The 19,617-nt window shown below is 41.4% G+C and overlaps 1 protein-coding gene, 1 long non-coding RNA gene and 1 pseudogene across 2 annotated transcripts in view; 2 read left to right on the forward strand and 1 right to left on the reverse strand.

Moving 5' to 3' along the window:
- The first annotated feature begins 624 nt into the window (after nucleotides 1–624).
- The window catches only part of LOC138171579 (protein ERGIC-53), a 63,536-nt gene continuing 44,543 nt past the window's right edge, over nucleotides 625–19,617 (forward strand). Inside the window, exons 1-3 of the mRNA XM_069101110.1 lie at nucleotides 625–944; nucleotides 7,741–7,895; nucleotides 7,977–8,084. Of these exons, the coding sequence (XP_068957211.1) occupies nucleotides 695–944; nucleotides 7,741–7,895; nucleotides 7,977–8,084 (513 nt within the window). The 5' untranslated portion in view covers nucleotides 625–694. The remainder of the gene's footprint in view (nucleotides 945–7,740; nucleotides 7,896–7,976; nucleotides 8,085–19,617) is intronic.
- Nucleotides 5,941–7,656, reverse strand: LOC138171572 (uncharacterized). Its single transcript, XR_011170919.1, has 3 exons — nucleotides 7,240–7,656; nucleotides 6,912–7,107; nucleotides 5,941–6,066 (listed from the first exon to the last, which is right to left on the reverse strand). It is a non-coding gene; the product is annotated as an uncharacterized lncRNA (long non-coding RNA).
- Nucleotides 6,007–7,005, forward strand: LOC138171561 (histone H3.3C-like; annotated as a pseudogene).

A 19,617-nucleotide genomic window follows, 5' to 3' on the forward strand; every position in this document is an offset into this window, starting at 1 on the left:
TAGTGAAAATCTACGGTTATTGGAGACAGAAAGATGAAACATGCTGCTGTAGACTTAAAATTCAGAGTAAGACGTTCTGGACATGGTCATTGGGGGAATGTTCCCTCCAACCGCCTTCCGCCATGCATCTCTGTTATAAGGGTTTTCTTTTTCGTTTGGTTCAGTGTGTGTGTGTGTGTGTGTGTGTGTGTGTGTGTGTGTAATAAATGCTTGTTAATCACCAAACATTAATTTTTTAAAAGTCCCTTCCTGTGTCCCTTCTCTCAGGGATTTCCTAGTCTATCCTTGATTCTAGGGTAGCCTAGTTGTCATTTTCTTAGTCGCTAAGTAGGAGGTTCTTTTGCCATCTTAACCTGCCTCAAGAGGAAAGAGTGAATGTGAGGAGATGGCTGCTCAGACCAGTATTCTTCAGTCCACGTGTGTGAGTCAGCTTTCCCCCCCTTATCAGGTGAGCAGGGCGCAAGTTCAAAGCAGGGAGGCTATCACCAGGGAGGAGGCGGTGCGCTCTCCTGGCCCCGCCCCCAGGGTGCCCCCGCCCACGCTGCCGCCGGGGGAGGAGGCGGTGCCGGTGGGCGTGGCTTCCCTGGCCCTGAGGAGGGGGCCGGCGGCTCCACCAATCACCGAGCGCCCTGTTGGCCGTTCGCTCGGTGTTTCGTTCCCTCGGCTGGTGGGCCGCCTTGTCTCCGAATCCAAGATGGCGGGGTCCAGGAGCGGGGGTCCCCGGGCCGGGGCCGGGACCGGGCCGCTTGTCTGCGCGCTGCTACTTTCTCTGAGCCGTTTCTCCAGCGCCCAAGGAGCGGCTGGGGAGCCCGCCCTGGGTGGCGGGGCCCCGGGGGCCACGTCGGCCCCGCTGCCCCATCGCCGGTTCGAGTACAAATACAGCTTCAAGGGGCCGCACCTGGTGCAGAGCGACGGGACGGTGCCCTTCTGGGCCCACGCGGGGAGTAAGTGCGGAGCTGGGCTGGGGAGGGGCCCCTCGAGCGGGGAGGGGGCAGGGGGCGTCGTGGCTCCCCCCGGCGCCCCCGGGCCGCCCGTCAGTGCTGCCACCTCTCCTGAACCTTGGGTTTCCTGCATCAGGCTCCAGTGCTTCGGTCCCGCCACGTCTTGCTTGGGAGCTCCCAGGAAGGGGCCGAGCTCCGGCTCTGCCGCCTCACTTAGCGCCGACCCCACTTCACTGGGGGCGAGACGCGGCTGAAAGTGGTAAAGGGCTCTGTGCAGGGCGAGCGGGTGCCCTCTGCGGTTCCGTGCATTTATCTCGCGCGTTTAGGGGCGTCGTGGAGAGAAGGGGTCCGCCAGGCTTTCGGGGGGCGGGGGGTCAGGACGCACGTGCACGGAGATTCAGGACTTGGCACGTTCCTTCAGAAACACCCCGCCCGCGCTCGGGCGCTCTCCGGGCCCCCCGCCCCCCAGCCCCGGCCTCGGGCTCTGCCCCTCGTCGTGCTTGAGGCCGCCCCTGGGCACCCTCCCCCTGCCAGCTGCTAATGCCCCACTCGGGAACTGCGCGGTGTTTACTGAACGTTACGTGTCCTTACCCTCCCCTCGTAGAGCGTAAGCTTCTGGAGGGCAGCGCCGCTTTCCTTTGTGTCCCTCGGCCCTAAGGTGTGCTTGATACATAGTAGCCTTTGACACGTTCTCAGGAGCCGAACGCTTGTCACGTGGTAGGCAGGCCCTTAACCAGTGCTGGCTGACGGCTGGTGATACAGAGAGTGGAGGTGCAGAAGGGATCCTGGCCCTTACGGAGCTTTATAAAGGTTCGTTTAAGGCTTCACTGGTTTGTGATTTGTGTCCCCCACCTTACGGATGTCAGAACCTGAAAGTCCATCTTCAGTGTGTGGCTCCTTTAAGGGATGACTTGGCCCAGCCTTTATCTGATCACTTTCTTGCTGGTACTGTAAAGCATGAAACTTTGTACCGACTGCTTAGAAGGGGTGAAAAAAAGGATGTTTTGAGATGTTTTTGAAGTTTCATGTACACCTGGGAATTCACAGGATCAGAAATTTAGACCTGCTTAGGCCATCTCAGGCTGCCCCCTCATCTTACAAATGATAAAACTTAATCCTGCCCCCCCCCAGTCAGTTTCAAAGGTCAAATGTGAACCCAGTTTCCCTGACTTCAGAGCCAGTGTTCTTCCCTCCATAGCCATTTGCAGAATCATGCCAATTTTATATCTTCAGTTTTTCATTTAATCTGGTAACTCTGAAGATAACACAAAACAAAACGTGATGTGTTTGGAGTCATTATTTATATAGAAAGGTACCTTTTTAAAACATTTTCTTATGTGAAAGAAACAGGTTCTTCAGATTTTTGTGGGAGTGGGTCACCATTAACTGATGTGTCAGTCATGAGCACTTTATGCAGTAAATTCTGTTTGGTAACTGACCTACCGCTCTAGAAATAAGAATTTTTCACTAAAGCATTGATTGTATGATGAACTCTGGTCATCTAATTAAACACTGATTTTTGTAAGGTTATACACAAACTTTTATTTGTAGATTTGTATACTTCAATCAAAATGCAGTACTTCATGGCATTGGCTTCTGAGTTGATCATGTATAGGAAGTGTACCTGCAAGTGGAACCCTTCTGTTGCATTTTAAGGACTAACATTAGAAACTCCTTAAGGGTAGATCCTGTGCCTTTTATATCCCTTCAGCTCAGCACATAGGCAATCAGTATTTGTTGAATGAAAGACCAGGTTTTAGGGGTGCAGTTTGTTTTCATGAATGGACCTAGGTAACTGGTCCACACACAGAATCCATAACCTTGGCTTCATTAACTTCCCTGTGATCAGCTGAACTAACTAGGTACAGATTGTTGAGTTGATTGTGACTTTCTATATTAGGGTTCATTCAGTAAACACTGAAATGTGAGATTCAATACCATTCCCCAAACGTTTTTTGTTTTGCAGTGTGTATTGCCAACACTGGAGCAGATACAACAGTTAAGTGAAGCGATTTCCTGTCCTTATGGAGCTTATGTTTTATTAGACAGATAATACCATATTTATGATTAACTCATACAGAAGAAAATGTCCTAAGGAGAGGCAACGTGCTACTGTGACCACATTTTGAAGTAGGAAAGACCTAGGTTCAAATATTTCTTCCAACTCATTAAAAACTTTGTGGCCGTGGTTAAGTCACTCGTTGGTGCTCTGAGTAGTTTTCCAAGACAGTCAGTTATAAATCAGTGGCTGATATGCATTGGTAGAAAGAGTTTACAAACCAGAAAGTCTCTACAGGGATGAAATCACAGGTCCAAACTACTCTCCCCCTCCATAGCCGCCCCCTTCCCCCATCCACTGTGTGTCTCTGTGTCTGTGAGTATCAGTGTGTCTGTGTGTATTTGTGTTTGTGTGGTGTTCAAAGTGCTCAGGGTGGTCTAAATTATCCAAGGAAGAAAAAAGATAATTTCTTATTAGGATGAGAGTAGGTGATCAGGGGAGGTTTAATGGCATTTGAATTAGGTAAAAATAGGGAGGATTTCATTAGGTAGAGCTTGGAAGGGGGCAGAAGACAAAGTTAATCACAGGGAAACTGTGAGGAAAAGCAGTGTAAGTTTGGGATATTTTAGATTTCGGTCCCAATTATTCTAATCCTGGGAATCACTTCTATGAATGTCAACCTTATTAACTCATTGACATACATAGATTTTGAGATGTACATAGACTGTTAAAGTGAAAGGTATTTTAAAGATCATGTGGCTTACCTTATTTGCAGTCTTTATACATTTACATCTCTAAACCCCTTTGTTCTCTCTCTTTACCTTTAAGTCCCTGTGAGAGTTAGGAAATTAGATGAGTAAAATTTGAAGATGTTTTATTACAAATTTTTAAAAGCCTATGATGTATGTATGTGTTCTTAAATTTCTAATTTAATTTCTTTTCCTTTGTGCCCTTAATATTCCACCAGTGTAGGAGGCAGAAGTTGTTTGATTAGTTCCCAATATAGTGCTTTGTGCCAGTGAGTTCAGTGAAGGTAATGGGTCCTGTGTCTTAACTTTTCTTTGCCTCAGTGCTTGCACCTATGTTTGCCCCATAGTAATAGTTTTTGACTTGGGCTTTTGTATATATACGTCCATATAGATCAAATCATGGAATTTAATCCCAGAAGGAACCTTAGAGACCATCTATTCTAATTTGAATGTTAGAGATAAGAAAACTGAGATTCAGAGAGGTTATAACTTGTTCAAGGTCATATAATCAGTAATAGAGTTTTGACTTCCAGCCCAGTGTTCTTTTCTATACAGCATAGTACTTCCCTTTTTGAACTTGGAAAAAATAAAGAATAATGCTCCTTCTTATGGGAAAGTCCTTTTGAGATATTCAAAGGATGTTATTAAATACATACAGTGTTCAAAGAGTGTAACTGCAAGGTTTTCCATTTCAGTTCTAATCCTTTATTTGTTGCACACTAAGAATTTTAAATATATAATTTTAGCTTTCTTTAATCATAGGTCTTCAAGTACAAATCTGACCTGTTATTCCCCTGCTCAAGAACCTACAGTGTCCCCTCATTACCTCTAGGATGAAATATAATTGTTGGGCATTTAGTATCCCTCATGGTCTAGTCCCAGTCTGCCTTTCTAGGCTTGTTACGCAGTTCACATATCTGGTCTGTTGCCAAGTTTTGTCATTTCTACCTTTACAGCATTTTTAAAACAATTTCTTTTGTCTCTATGAACGGTCACTGCATTGGGACAGGCTGCCATCACCTGTGCTTGAACGGTTGCAGTAGCCTTCTGGTTGAGCTCCTTGCCTCAAGCCTATCTACACTCTACACTCTACTCAAGTCACCAGTCAGCTGCCAAAGTGGTTTTTGTATGACCAGGTCATTCCCTAGTCAGTAAACTCCGGTGGCTCTCAGTTACTTCTAGATCAAGTATAAAATGCCCTGTTTATCATTTAAAGTCCTTCATACCCTGGCCCCTTCCTATCTTTCCAATCTTATATTTCATTCCACTCTACATACTGTATAATCCAGTGACTGGTCTTTGTGTTGAACTTGCTGCTCTGTCTACTGACTGTACCTCTCCTTTGTCTGCCCCCACGCCTGGGATGCTCTTTCTCCTCATCTCTGCCTCCTGTCTTCCTTCAGGACTCAGCTGGACTCACCTTTGGCAGGTGACCTTTCTAGGTCCTTCTCATTGATAGAATCTTCCTTCTAAGATTACTTTCCATCTGCTCGGTATATAGTCTAGTTATTACATGTTGTCTCCTCCACTAGAATATGAGCTCTTTGATGGGGAGGATTGCAATTTTGCTTTTCTTTATCAAGCACTTAGTACCTTGTCTGGCACATAGTAGGCGTTTAATATGTATTTGTTGACTTATTCAAATGACTTTCTGTATTCTGCATACTAGCTTACTTGCTGTTTCCAGAATTCCTGTCTCTGTGGCTTCCCACAAGTTTTCTGACTATCTCATATCCCTAGAGTGCTCCCTTTCCTGAGCTCCCTTTCTTAAAATTCTTATTTAAGATTCAGCTCATATTTCATTTCTTGGAGGGAAGGTTGGAGTCTTTCCTGATCCTAGTCTAGTTCTTAATGTTCATTCTCTCCTTAGATTTTCATAAATATGCTTACCTGTGTACATGTAGTGTCTCTGCTCCCACCTTCCCCCTATGGTAAAATGAATGCAAGCTGTTTGAGGGATCATTTTTAATTTTCTTATAGTGCTTTGCATAGATTTGTTAGATTGGATTTAATTGAATTGAAAATATGTGATTTATTGTTCAAAAGTATTAGATTTTGAAGTGCCTACATTAAAAGTTTGTTTTTATTATGGAGTACTTTTTTAACTGAGTTCTGAGTTAAGTTGCCAGCCTCATCAAACCATGCTTTTTGGAGTCCATCTTGAAACACTTCTAAAAATTAAGAGGCGTCCAGCGCAGAGTGGCTTGGTCGTTGATCAGAGCGCCATTATTCCCGGACTTTAGTTACTGGACAGAAGCGGTGGTACCAGCAGGGAATCCAGCGCAGGAAACATCGACTGTTCGTTCGGTCAGACAAGATGGCCCTTACAAAGCAGACTGCTCGTAAGTCCACTGGTGGGAAAGCTCCACGCAAGCAGCTGGCCACAAAGGCTGCCAGGAAAAGCTCTTCCTCTGCCGGCGGGGTCAAGAAGCCTCGCTGGTACCGGCCTGGTACTGGGGCCCTTCCTGACATTCACCATTACCAGAAGTCAACGGAGCTTTTGATCAGGAAACTTCCCTTCCAGCAATTGGTGAGGGAGACTGCACAGGACTTCCAAACAGACTTGAGGTTCCAGAGGTTCCAGGCAGTGATTGGTGCCCTTTGGTGGGTCTCTTTGAAGATACTAACCCGTGTGCCATCCATGCCGAGAGAGTTACTATCATGCCCAAAGACATCCAGTTGGCTCGCAGGATACGGGGAGAAAGAGCTTAAGTGAAGGCAGTTTTATGGTGTTTTGTAGTAAATTCTGTAAAATACTTTGGTTTTAATTTGTGACCTTTTTGGTAAGAAATTGTTTATAATATGTTGCATTTGTATTTACGTCATTCCGTCTTTCACTCAGGATGAATGCGAAAAGTGACTGTTCACAGACCTCAGTGATGTGAGTGAGCATTGTTGCTCAGGAGTGACAAGCTGCTAATAAGCAGAAGGGATGGGTGGTAATTCTTGCTTCTCATGATGCATGTTTCTGTATGTTAATGACTTGTTGGGTAGCTAACATGGTAAGGTATTAGAATTGATATAAATGTGTACAGGGTCCTTTTGCAATAAAACTGGTTATGACTTGATCCAAGTGTTTAACAATTGGGGCTGTTAAGTCTGACCATACATCACTGTGATAGAATGTGGGCTTTTCAGAGGGTGATAAATATACAAGTCTTAACCATAGTGTAACTTACAGTTTCCTTAAAAAAAAAAAAAAAGAAAGAAAAAACCATAAACCTGGCAGCTATAGAATACACTATGTGCATTTATAATAGCTGATTTATATATTGTAGTGTCGATGTTTTTAAATTAAATGTTTTACATTCACCTGTGGGGAGTCTTGGCAGTGAGATGTAATTAAAAGTCCAGTTGGCTTTCTCCTAGCTAAACTTCACTTGTTCTCTTACATCAGAGTAGAAAGATGCTACTCAGCCTTGTACCTTGCCTAAGTCCTCATTCTATCACATGTTAAGCAACCTTTTAGCTGGTAGTACAAACAGTAACCTAGGATTTTATTTATAAGGGCTCTTTTTAAAACTACAAACTTTTCCACCAGCATCCTCACCCTGATACTTGCAAATTATCTAGTGCAGTTCTTAATAGTGATATATGGTTGGTCTTAATAGAGTTGTTTTTTTTTTTTCCTTTTAACCAAAGGGAGACTGGAATCAGTTAAGTTACTAGATTGAATGCAAGGGTTAGAGGAAATAGAAGTTATCTGCCGGGTGAAGTATGTATTATAACCCTTAGAGTAACTTCCCTGTGGATGGGGGAGGGCGATACATTTTCAAACTTTTCATGGAAATACTGCGATGGTTGTGGGGTTAGGGTCCATCTGGTATGACCATCCAGGGAAAAAAATCATTTAGAGGAACTTGAAAGTGGTTTTAAACTTTATCCTTCTATAGAAGTTTTTAGGTCGATTATGTATGTTGTCTAAAATAATTTACAAATAAACTTGTTTATCCCCCCCAAAAAAAAAAAATAAGAGGCTAATATTATTGCAATACTTAATGAATTATTGAAATGTCACTGATAGCTTTCTTTAAAATGTTTTTTTTTTCAGATGCAATACCTAGTTCAGACCAGATTCGAATTGCTCCATCTTTGAAAAGTCAAAAAGGATCAGTATGGACAAAGACAAAGGCTTCCTTTGAAAACTGGGAGGTTGAGGTGACATTTCGAGTCACTGGAAGAGGACGAATTGGAGCTGATGGCCTAGTATGAAATTTTGTGTAATTTGTAAAATGTACATAAGTATATACTTTTAGTATCCTGAATTTTACTGTATTATATTAACAGGCAATTTGGTATACGGAAAACCAAGGTTTGGAAGGTCCTGTGTTTGGATCAGCTGATAATTGGAATGGTGTTGGAATTTTCTTCGATTCTTTTGACAACGATGGAAAGGTATGTTTCATTGTCAGAATGATAATATGTTTTAATATAATAACAATGATCGCCGACATTTATCTTGTATATTAAGGTTTTCAGAGTATATTTTCTTATTTAATCCTCACAATCACTTTGTGATTTAGATATGTTATTATCCCCATTTTGCAGATAACTTGCCCAGGGCCACACAGCTACTAAGTTTCTAAGAAGGAATTTGAACCTAAACCATTCTAATTCCAAAACTATCACTTGATCTTTTAGGCCATGCTACCTCCTATTATGACAATGAAATTGAGTTTATTAGTGTTTTCAAGAGGATCATAAATGGAACATAATTTTACACTTTAAAAATGTGTTTGCCATATATAATAGTTTATTTTTATCTTTTTATACATAACTTAGAGTTGTATAAGTGTTTTATAAACATATAATTCCAAAAGCCGTTCCCCGTTGGCTTTTGGTCAGTGGATATCAACAGGTCAAAGGTCATAGCAACACAGTTCTCAAAAGAATTGCCAAGTGTGAAGAAGCCTAGGAAAGACTTTTCTAAATCACTGGTAGCAAGAGAAATGCAAGTCCGAACCATTCTATAGTTTTATCTCATGCTCAGCAAATTGTAAAAGATGACAAAAGGTATCATTGTTAGAGGCATTGTGGAAAAACAAGTACCCGGATATGTTCATTGGTTGAGCTGTAAATTGGTCCCGCCATTTTGGGAAGTATTTGTACTGTGATGAGAAATCCTTCTGTTAGGCATAGGTCCATATAGAATCATTGATTTTTAAAAAAGTCCTTTTTTATCTTTGTTCATAGTAGTACTTTTATGTAGTAGCCGAGATGTGAAAATAGAATAAATGCTCATTATTTGGGAACCAAATTATAGTACGTGAATACATAGTACTGTGCAGTAAGAAACAGTGATTATGAAGCATGCAGAGACTGAGAAGATTTATATGAACTTCTGTGAAAGTAAAACAGAACCAGGAAAACTGGACACCATGACCACAACCGTATTGGCTATGACAAAAAATTAAAGAGGAATCCTGTGAAATTATAATCTTCAATCTTAGCTTCAAAGAAAAGATACAATAATGCACCTCCCTCTACTCTTTTTGGAGATTGGGGCCTGTGGAGGTGTGGGATGCTGCATATAATGTTTAGTTTTGCTGAATTGTGGGGGATTTTTTCCTTTTTAAAAATTCTTTGTTATAAGGGATGGCTCTCTGAGAGACAGAGAGAAGTAAGATAATTGGTAAATAAAGGTAATATAAAAACAAATTTTTTTAATAGTTGACAAGGGACTCTCACCTTATTTGATCCTTATGACAGCCCTATACAGTCCACAGAACAGGTGCTACTTTCCACAGTTTATAGGAGAGAAAACTCAGTTTGAGAGCGGTATATTGACTTGCCTGTGGTTATACAACTAGTAAGTGACAAGAACCTCACCTTGCACCTTAGGTCTTTTGGCTTCAAGTCCAGTGATCTTCCAGCGTACCAGGCTCTCGCCACACAATCCTCAAGGGTCTAGTCATTATCAAGAATGGACATTTAGAGGAATACAAAACCAGGGCTGTGCATTCATTTTGGGCTTAGTGAATGTTAATGGATAGGGGTTCTGATATCATCTACAATTCCTTAGATGCTGACCATAATGTTACAGACTCCGTGGTCCCGTCTCCCGTCAGCAAGCACAGAGCTTAGTTTATGGTTTCTCTCTCCAGTTCTTTACCCACCAGAGTTCTTTGCTGCAGAGTTTGGCCTGCTAGGGTTGATGCCAGTTTTACATCTTTTGCTTTCCCCCTTTCAAGTTACATGGATGACTTATTTTTTGCAGCACGATCATTTCATCATCTGTCTTCCCCCCCTCCCAATAGAATCCTTCTTTGTCGCAAAGAACCATTTTGGAAATTTTTCAGCCAAGCAAAACTGACAAACATAGTAACAGCAACTGACAGACAGCATATAGAACAATGCACACCCTAGTTCCCTGACAAGCTACTGAGGGACTGGTGGTATGTTTTATTATCCATCTTGGAAACCAAAGTTGGTCATAACAGATCATCTGGGTTACTTTCCTTTTTGATAGTTTAGTGATTTGAATGATTATTGCAATCATGACATGTTGTAGTGCTACATTCTTCATTCTGTATTAGTTCATCCCAGCCTTTCTGTTTCTCTGATTTCCTCAAGATTGTTGTTTCTTATACTATAGTAATATTCTCTTATATTTATATACCACAAGCTGTTCAGCCATCCTGTTGTTAATAGGTACTTGCTTTGTTTTCAGTTTTTGCTACCATAAAGAGCGCTGCTATAAATATTTCAGTAAATGTAGGGTGTTTAAATCTTTGACCTCCTTGGGGTCTGTTCCATTTAATGGGATCTCTGGGTCAAAGGGTAGGAACACTTTCGTCTCTTTTTCTCACAATTCAAAATTATTTTCCAGAACATTTGGTCCAATTCATAGCTTCACCAATAGTGTCTTAATGTACCTACTTTTCCATGGCTTTGACAACACTGACTTTTAGTTTTATCATCTTTGGCAAATCAGAAGAAAGGTGAAAGATGTGAGGTGTTTTTTTTTTAAAACGATTTGGAGCATTAAAAAAATGATGATGATTGATTATTTGCATGTCTTCTTTGAAAACTGCTGATATCCTTTGACTTACAATTGGGGTATGACTTTTAGTTGTATTTTTTCCAATAAAACACCTTGGATTTTAGATTTTGTAAGAGATATTTTTTACAAAGTATTCTCCCCATTCAGTAATTTTCTTACTCTAATTATGGTAATTTTATTTGGCAAAGGCTTTTGAGTTTTTGTCTGTTTTGCCTTTCAAGATCTTGTGTCTCCAAATTGTATATCTTTTGTTTTCTAGTTCGTTTTATCCTGTGACCTTTTCCATGTTTGTACTGCTTTTTAAATCAGCCCATATCCTTTTGATTGTTCTTAAAGGATTTTTACTGTTGATCACCTCATGAATCCCTAAAGGAGTCAAAAATAATAAAGGAAAAAGTTTAAAAGTTTTAGATAATTTAAAAGCTATCCCATATTTTTATGCAAATGTAAAGGGAACTAGTCTGTTTCTTTTATAGCTCTTCTGCTGAGTCCTGAACACTTAGCTCTACATACTCACCTCCCCCCTTTTGTATCTTGTCTCTAGGATCTCCTAGCCCACAGCTATTTGGGTTTGACTTGTCTCAGTTCTCAGGTTTCAGTTTGACAATGCTGCTAGGTTTCTCAGGCCTTTTAAAACCTGTTTCTCAGCACTGCCTCCTGGTGTGGGGTACTTGGCTTATTGTGTCTTCCCCCATCACCCACCTGCCAAGAAAAGAGAGCTGCAGGGTGGTATGGTAGAAAAAATAGTCTTTGGAGTAAGATGATCTGGCTTTGAGTCTTAGCTCTGCCCATTAGAATGTGGATGATCTTGGACAAGTTACTTAGCCTTTGTGGGCCTTAATTTCCTCATAAAATGAAAGGGTTGGGCTAGATGTCACTTGATAGCTCTTCCGGGTCAAAATCTGTGGTCCTATGAACTCTTTGCTAGACTTTAGACTACCCTGCAGGGTCTTTTTTATCTTGAATCTCAATGGTTTTTGACCCATTTGAAGATCTACCTTCACTTCTGAGCCCCTGGAAAGAAAGAACCTTCCTTATATGGCCTCTACAGATTGCTCAGGTCCTAGGCTCCAGGACGTCCTACTGTCAAGCAGTCACTTTCATCACCAGGTCCTGTGAGATCTAACTTGTCCTTGATCTGTTATGCTTTTTTTTCTCTTGGTTTTCCTGAAGTGCATATAGCAGCTGATAATTACTAGTTCTGTCCATTAAGGGAAGCCTGACATCTTTCTGTTGTTAGCCAGGCCTCTGGACTTCCATGTCTTTGTAGAACCACATGGCAGTAGTTAGGCCCTACCTTCCCTGTGCTATCTTCCGCAAGAGTCTTAACAAATTTCAGCTCCTTGTTCTAAGTCTGTGCGTCCCTGTTGGGTGTCCTGACAGGTTCCTGTTTCTAGTCTTACACCAGGCATAGCAGTCGATTCGTGGGTAGAGAGGAGATAATGCACCAGTATTTTGTTTCACTCACAAGCCTGGTTCAGATAACCACCTCTCTCCGCTTGCCTGTGTGCTCAGGTTAATGACTCATTCTCATGTGCCCTCACTCGTCCACTATCCCATAGCTGGAGTGGTTTTCTAGAATCCATGTTACCAACAGAGGAAAGACATCCTTCCCTCCCCAAAGCTATTGAATGCTTACTAAGATGAAGAACAATTTGTCCCACCCTATTCCTGCTCTTCCTCCGTGTCTGGTAAGGACTTGTTAAGTGTGTGTGTGTGTGTATAATTGTGCTAATAATAATTTAAATAAAGTGGTTTGCTGTTATTATCAACATGTGTACATGCTTAATGGTCAGTTCATATTTTATAAATGGATTTCTAAATTCAGCTTGGTAGCCAACAGTTACTATGTTCAGGCTAATATTTCTGATAATCCAGTCAAGGACCTTCCGTTCTATCAGGATACAGAACATATACATATATAAATAGTTACAAATTAAATACTATGCATTTGTAATCCATGGAGGGCATTAGCAGTTAAGGGAAGACAAGAAAGATGTGATGTAACTAGAGGCCAGCAGTTGGTTTCTGTATTAGCCAGTAAGCTAAAAATGGTTTTCACGTTTTATAATAATGCTTTACTGTGTTTAAAATGTGAAAATTATTCTTAGGTCAATGGCCATATTTGGCCCTCAAGCCATAGTTAATCCCAGTTGTAGAAGAGGGGATTTCGATGAGGTCAAGCTGAGGCAGAAGCACGTTCTAGGCATGAGGGGTAGCCAGTACAAAAGAACAGAGCTGGGAGATGGCGTGTGGAGTAAAGAGGCTGGTTTGGCTGTGTTATATAATATAAGAAAGGGAGTGGTGTATGATAAGGTAGGATGGGGCCAGGTTGTAAAGGACTTTTATTATTACTTTTCTACTCTCTTTTTTATTTTTTAGTTTACACCATTTATTTCCACAAGATTTTGAGTTACAAATTTTCTCCCCATTTTCCCCTACCTGCCACCACAAAACAGCAATCCCACTGAATATTCCCTCCCCCAATCTGTTCTCTACTATATCCTCCCCATCCGCCCTTTGACTTGCTAGTAGGGCACAGTGGATCTCTGTGCCCCAGTGCCTGTATATCTTATTTTCTAGTTACATGTAAAATAATAATGATAATAATAAGTATACATATTTGTATATATTAAACATTTGATTTTAAAACTTTGAATTCCAGATTCTTTCCCTTCCTCTCTCGTCATCCACCCTTACTGGGAAGATAAGCAATTCAGTATACGTTGTACATGTGTAGCTATGCAAAACATTTCCATAGTGGACATACTGTGAAAGACTGACTATATCTCCCTCCATCCTATCCCACCCCCCACTTGTTCTATTCTCTACTTTGATCCTGTCCCTTTTCAAAAGTGGGTACTTCCCACTTCCCCCAGCCTGCCCTCCCTTTCATCATCCCCCCTCTCTCATCGCCTTCCCCCCTACTCTCCTGTAGGGTGAGATACCCTATTTAGTGTGTATGTCATTCCCTCCCTAAGCCAAATTCAGTGAGAATAAGGTTGACTCATTCCCTGTTGCCTTCCTGTTCTTCCCCTCCATTGTAACAGTTTTCCCTTGCTTCTTCTATATAAGATAGTTTACCCCATTCTGTCTCTCCCCATCTCTCATTATATTCCTCTTTCACCTCTTAATTTCACCTTTTAAGTATCATCCCTTCCTATTCAGTTGGTCCATGCCCTCTATGTGTACCTGTACACATATGTATATTTATATGTAGTATATATATATATATATACACAACATATATATGTATGTATATGTATGTGTGTTTTTATATGTGTGTCTATATTGTAAAGGACTTTAAAAGCCAAACAGAGTTTAATACTTTTATCAGAGGCAGTAGGGAGCTGAGATTATTATGTAGAGAGTGACATTGTTAGATCTGTCCTTAAGGAAAATCACTTTGGCAGTAAGGTAGAGGGCAGGTTGAAGTGGGGAAAGATTTGAAGAAAGAAGACAAATTAGGAGATCATTACAGTAGTTTTGTTGAGAAATGATGAGGGCCTGAAGACAAGATGTTGACCATGTGAGTAGAGATAAAGGTTTAGAGATGAGAAATGTTGTGGAGGTGAAAATGGCAGGATTAGGAAGAGTAAGGAGTTGAGAATAATCCTGAAGAATGGTGCATTTGACAAAAATGAGAAGTTTGGAAGACAGATGGGTTTGGGGGAGAAGATCAATAAATTCTGTTTTTGACATAGTGTGTTTGAGATGTCTCTGGAGCATCTAATATGAAATGTTCTTTAGGCAGCTGATGATATGGGACTGAATGCCAGAGGAGAGACTAGGGCTGAATATATAGATTTGAGAGTCATATGAATAGAAGTTATAATTAAACTGGTGATTTTCTAATGAGGCCACAGAGAGTGACTAGAAGGAGAGAGAAAGAAGAGGGTCCAGGACAAGGCCTTGGGGAATGCACACAGCTAAGGGGCATGATGTAAATGATTAGCTGACAAAGACAACTGTTGCTCAGTCATTTCAATTGTGTCCCAATCTTCATGACTTTTCTTGGCAAAGATACTGAAATGGTTTTGCCATTTCCTTCTCCAGCTCGTTTTACAGATGAGAAAACTAGGCAAAAAGGGCTAAATAACTTGCCCAGGGTCACACAGCTAGTAAGTGTCTGAGACCAGATTTGAACACAGAAAGGTGAGTCTTCTGACTTCAGACCCAGAGGTCTGTCATTGTGCCCCCTGGGTACTGTAAAGAAGACTGAGAAATGGTCGAACAGGAGGAGAATGAAGAAAGAGCAGTTCCTCCTCCCCCCTCTCCCACCAAAAAAAAAAGAGAAGGTACTTCATGGTGTAAAATGCAGCAGAGATGTCCAAAGGAAAAACCCATCCGAGTTAGCAAGTAAGCATCATTGGTAAATTTGGAGGAAGCAATTCCAGTTGAATGATGAGATGAGAGCAAAAGTGGAGACAGTTAGAGATGATTTTTTTCTAGGAGTTTGGCTGACAAAGGGAGGAGAGATAAGACAGTAACTTGAGGAGATCATAGTACAAATAAAGATTTTTAAGGATGTAAGAGATGTGAAAATGTCTGAATTAAATTTTAAAAATGAACCAGTAAATAGGAGAAGTTGAAGATTATGGAGAGAGGTAGGGATGATTGAAGGGTCAGTCTCCTAGGGAAGACTAGAGAGAACGAGATCAAGGGCCTGAATTTGGCAGCATCGCTTGGCAAGAAAGGTCCATTTCATCAGAGATTGGAGGAAAGGAGGAAAAAGTGGGATGTGTTATCAAGGGCTTCTGAAATGCAGAGAAGGGGACAGGCCACCACAGTTTTTTAAATTTAAAGAGCCCCAGTTTTTTCAGTAAAGTGGGAGACAGTGTCCTCAACTGAGAGGGAGAAGAGGTGGTATGTGTGGGACTCTCTAGAGAAAAGGTTTGGAATAACTTCTTGGGGGAATCAATTTCTTTTCGGGAAATATTTGTTCGGTGCTTGTCATGAGTTTTTTTTTCTTAATCAATGAATGAGTTTTTATTAAATGCTTACAATGTGCTAGGAATGCAAAGACAAAAATTAAATAATCTCTACCTTCAAGGAGTTTACAATCTACCAAGGGAAAATAAGTATACAACTGATACAAAGTAATTTTATAGTGGGGGTGCCCACTAACCACTGGGTGGATCATGTAAGAGATGGAATCTAAATTGAGTCTTTTTTTTTTTTATAAGCAATCGGGGTTAAGTAACTTGCTCAAGGTGACACGGCCAGTTATTTCTGGGTGTGGTGCTGAGTATCTGAGCCCGGATTTGATCCAGGTCATCCCGACACTGGAGCCGGTGCCCTTACTCGCTGAGCCACCTGGCCGCCCCTAAATTGAGTCTTTAAGGAAACTAGGGGATTCGAAAAACCAGAGACGAGGGAAGAGAACATTGCAATATACTGTAGACTTTTGTGGAAGGAGTAATATCTGTCATTGATGGAGTGCTGGGCCTGGAGTCAGGAAGACATGAATTCAAATCCAGCCTCACACTCTCATCGTGTGATTCTGGGTAAGTCATTTAACCTTTGTTGGCCTCATGTTTTTCACCTAGAAAATGGGGATAATAATAGCACTTGTCTCCCAGGGTTGTTGTAAGGACCAAATGAGATAATATTTGTGAAGGGCATGGCACATAATAGGCATTTAGTGGATTCTTGTTCCCTTTCTTCCTTTCACAGAGGTTAGGTTTGTTTATCCCTAAAAAGTATTGAAACCATCCTTAAGACTTAGTTGGCTTAAGAGACCAACCCTTGGGCCTTTGATGCAGCTTCCTGGTGGTCGAAGTATAAGAAACAGCCAATGAGAAGGCAAGAAGTTTCCCTTACACTTAAAGTCCCTGTGTCCAGCTGTTTCAATCCTGTATCATTCCTAAGCATTTTTTCCATGCTATGGCTAAGTAAATGTTAGATTGCCTATAACTGGCTCATTTCATTCCATTTCTGAATTGTAGGCATCAGACTGGCCTGATTTGGGCCTGAACTAACAAAAACGTGGGGCAGATAGGTGGCACAGTGACCAGAGCACCAGCCCTCGAGTCAGGAGGACTTGAGCTCAAATCTGACCTCAGACACCAGACTCTTACTAGTTGTATGACCCTGGGCAAGTCACCTAACCCCAACCGCCCTACCTTCCCCCCTCCAAAATACAACAACAGCAACAACATTGATAGGCTACAAAGAGCCCTGGATTTGGAGTCAGCAGATGTGGGTTCGTATCCTGGCTCTAACACTTACTAGCTGTGTAACCCTAAGCAAAGTACTTAACTCTCTGACCATCAGTGTCCTTATCTGTAAATAGTTATGACAATGCTTGACCATCTACTTTATTTTTAACAACAAAACTATTTATTTATTTATCTCACTTTATTTATATACATATATTATAAATAAGCTATTGCAATTAAATTGGATTTCTCTGTATTTTTTTCTTTATTTTTAATTTTTTTAATTAAATTTTTTATGTTTATTTTTAGTTTACATCATTCATTTCCACAAGATTTTGAGTTGCAAATTTTCTCTGCGTCTGTCCCCTACTCACCACCCCAAAACAGCGATCCCACTGTATACCCCCTCCCCCAATTTGTTCTCTACTATATCCTCCCCATCCCCCCTCTGACTTTCCAGTAGGGCAAGGTGGATCTCTATACCCCAGTGCCTGTATATCTTATTTCCCAGTTGCATGTAAATATATATATTTTAAACATTTGATTTTAAAACTTTGAATTCCATATTCTTTCCTCCCTCCCTCGTCACCCACCCTTACTGGAAGATAGACAGTTCAGTAAAGGTTGTACATGTGTAACTATGCAAAATATTTCCATAGTGGATATATTATGAAAGACTGAATATATTTCCCTCCATCCTATCCCACCCCCCACTTGTTCTATTCTCTACTTTGACCCTGTCCCTTTTCAAAAGTGTGTGCTTCTAACTTCCCTCCCCACCAACCTGCCCTCCCCTCCATCATCCCCCCTCTTATCTCCTTCCTCCCTACTCTCCTGTAGGGTGAGATACCCTATTTAGTGTGTATGTCATTCCCTCCCTAAACCAAATTCAGTGAGAGTAAGGTTGACCCATTCCCTTTTGCCTTCCTGTTCTTCCCTTCCATTTTAACAGTTTTCCCTTATTGTTTTTCCATGTAGGAATGTTAATAGTTCAACTTTGGTAAGTTCCTTATGATTTCTTTTCCCTGTTTACCTTCTCATGCTTCTCTTGCTTCTTGTATCTAAATGTCAAATTTTCTACTCAACTCTGGTTTTTTCAGCAAGAATGCTTGAAAGTCCTCTATTCCACTAAATAACCATTTTTTCCCCTGAAACATGATACTCAGTTTTGCTGGATAGGTGATTCTTGGTTCTAATCCCAGCTCCTTTGACCTACGGAATATCATATTGCAAGCCCTTTGATCCCTCAGTGTAGAAGCTGCCAGATCCTGTGTTATCCTGATTGTGTTTCCACAATATTCAGATTGTTTCTTCTTGGCTGCCTGTAATATTTTCTCCTTTCTGGGAACTCTGGAACCTGGCTATAACATTCCTAGGAGTTTTCCTTTTGGGATCTTTTTCAAGAGGTGGTCTGTGGATTCTTTCAACCTATCTTTTGCCCTCTGGTTCTAAAACATCAGGGCAGTTTTCCTTGAGAATTCCTTTGAGGATGATTTCTAGGTTCTTTTTTTGATCATGGCTTTCAGGTAGTTCAAAAATTTTTCAGTTATCTCTCCTGGATCTATTTTCCATGTCAGTGGTTTTTCCCATGAGATATTTCACATTGTCTTCTATTTTTTCATTTGTTTGGATCTGTTTAATAGTATGTTGATTTCTCATAAAGTCACTAGCTTCCATTTGCTCCAATCTAATTCTGAAGGAGTGATTCTCTTCAGAGAGCTTTTGAGATTCTTTTTCCATCTTGCAAATTTGGCTTTTTAAGGCATTCTTCTCCTCATTGCCTTTTTGAGCCTCTTTTGCCATTCGAGTTAAGTCTATTTTTTAAGGTGTTATTTTCTTCAGTCAGGTTGTTGACTCTCTTTTCATGATTTTCTTGCATCATTCTCATTTCTCTTCCCAATTTTTCTTCCACTTCTCTTATGTGGTTTTCAAAATCCTTCTTAAGCTCTTCTATGGCCTGTAACCAGTTCATATTTTTTTGGAAGCTTTTGGTACAAAAGTTCTGACTTTACTGTCTTCCTCCTGTTTCATGCTTTGATCCTTTTTGTCTCCAAAATAGGAATCTAAAGTCAGATTTCTGTGCTTGCTTTTCTTCCTTTGCTTGCTCATGTTGCCACTCAATTACTTGACTTTTGATCTTTTTGCCACAGTAGACCTCTGCTTCCAGAGATTAGCCCCCAAATCACTGGGGTTTTCACAGCTGCCGGAGCTGTTAGTTGGCTGTCCTTTCTGAAGCCTCCACAGGCTCTGGCACCTGGTCACACACCCCGGGATCTCCACCCTAGACAGCAATCCAGATCCAAGCAAGTTAAAGCAAGAGTGATTATGCCTCAGAATGGTTGCTTGGTCCCCTTACAATCTGCAGGCCAGGAGCTCTGAAGCAGGCATGCAGCTTTGGCCACCATGCCTCAGCTGCTTCTCCCTGTCCCAAAGTCTACACTGACCTCTCACTTTGTCTTTGGCATTTATGGGTTGTTAATTCTGGAAACCTCCTCAGCTGCTGGTGATCCACTCTCCTGAAGTCCCTCTAGCTGGGCCTGCTCTGCCTGCCCTGAGGCTAAAACCATGGGTTCAGGCGGGGCTGTACTGGGCTCCCAGTGCGCTGTGATGGACCCTTCCTGCCAAGCTGCCTTCAGTGGGAGGCTTGTTTCTCTCTGTCACTTTGTGGGTTCTGTAGCCCTAGAGTTTGTTCAGAGTCATTTTTTATAGATATTTGAGGTGGTTTGGGGGGGGGGGGCGCAGGGAGTTTTCCTGCTTCTGTGCC

Source organism: Petaurus breviceps, unplaced genomic scaffold (assembly GCF_028583685.1).
Source record: "Petaurus breviceps papuanus isolate PSGF00001 unplaced genomic scaffold, PetGlider_PUasm1.0 128, whole genome shotgun sequence".
NCBI classification, from domain to species: Eukaryota; Metazoa; Chordata; class Mammalia; order Diprotodontia; family Petauridae; genus Petaurus; species Petaurus breviceps.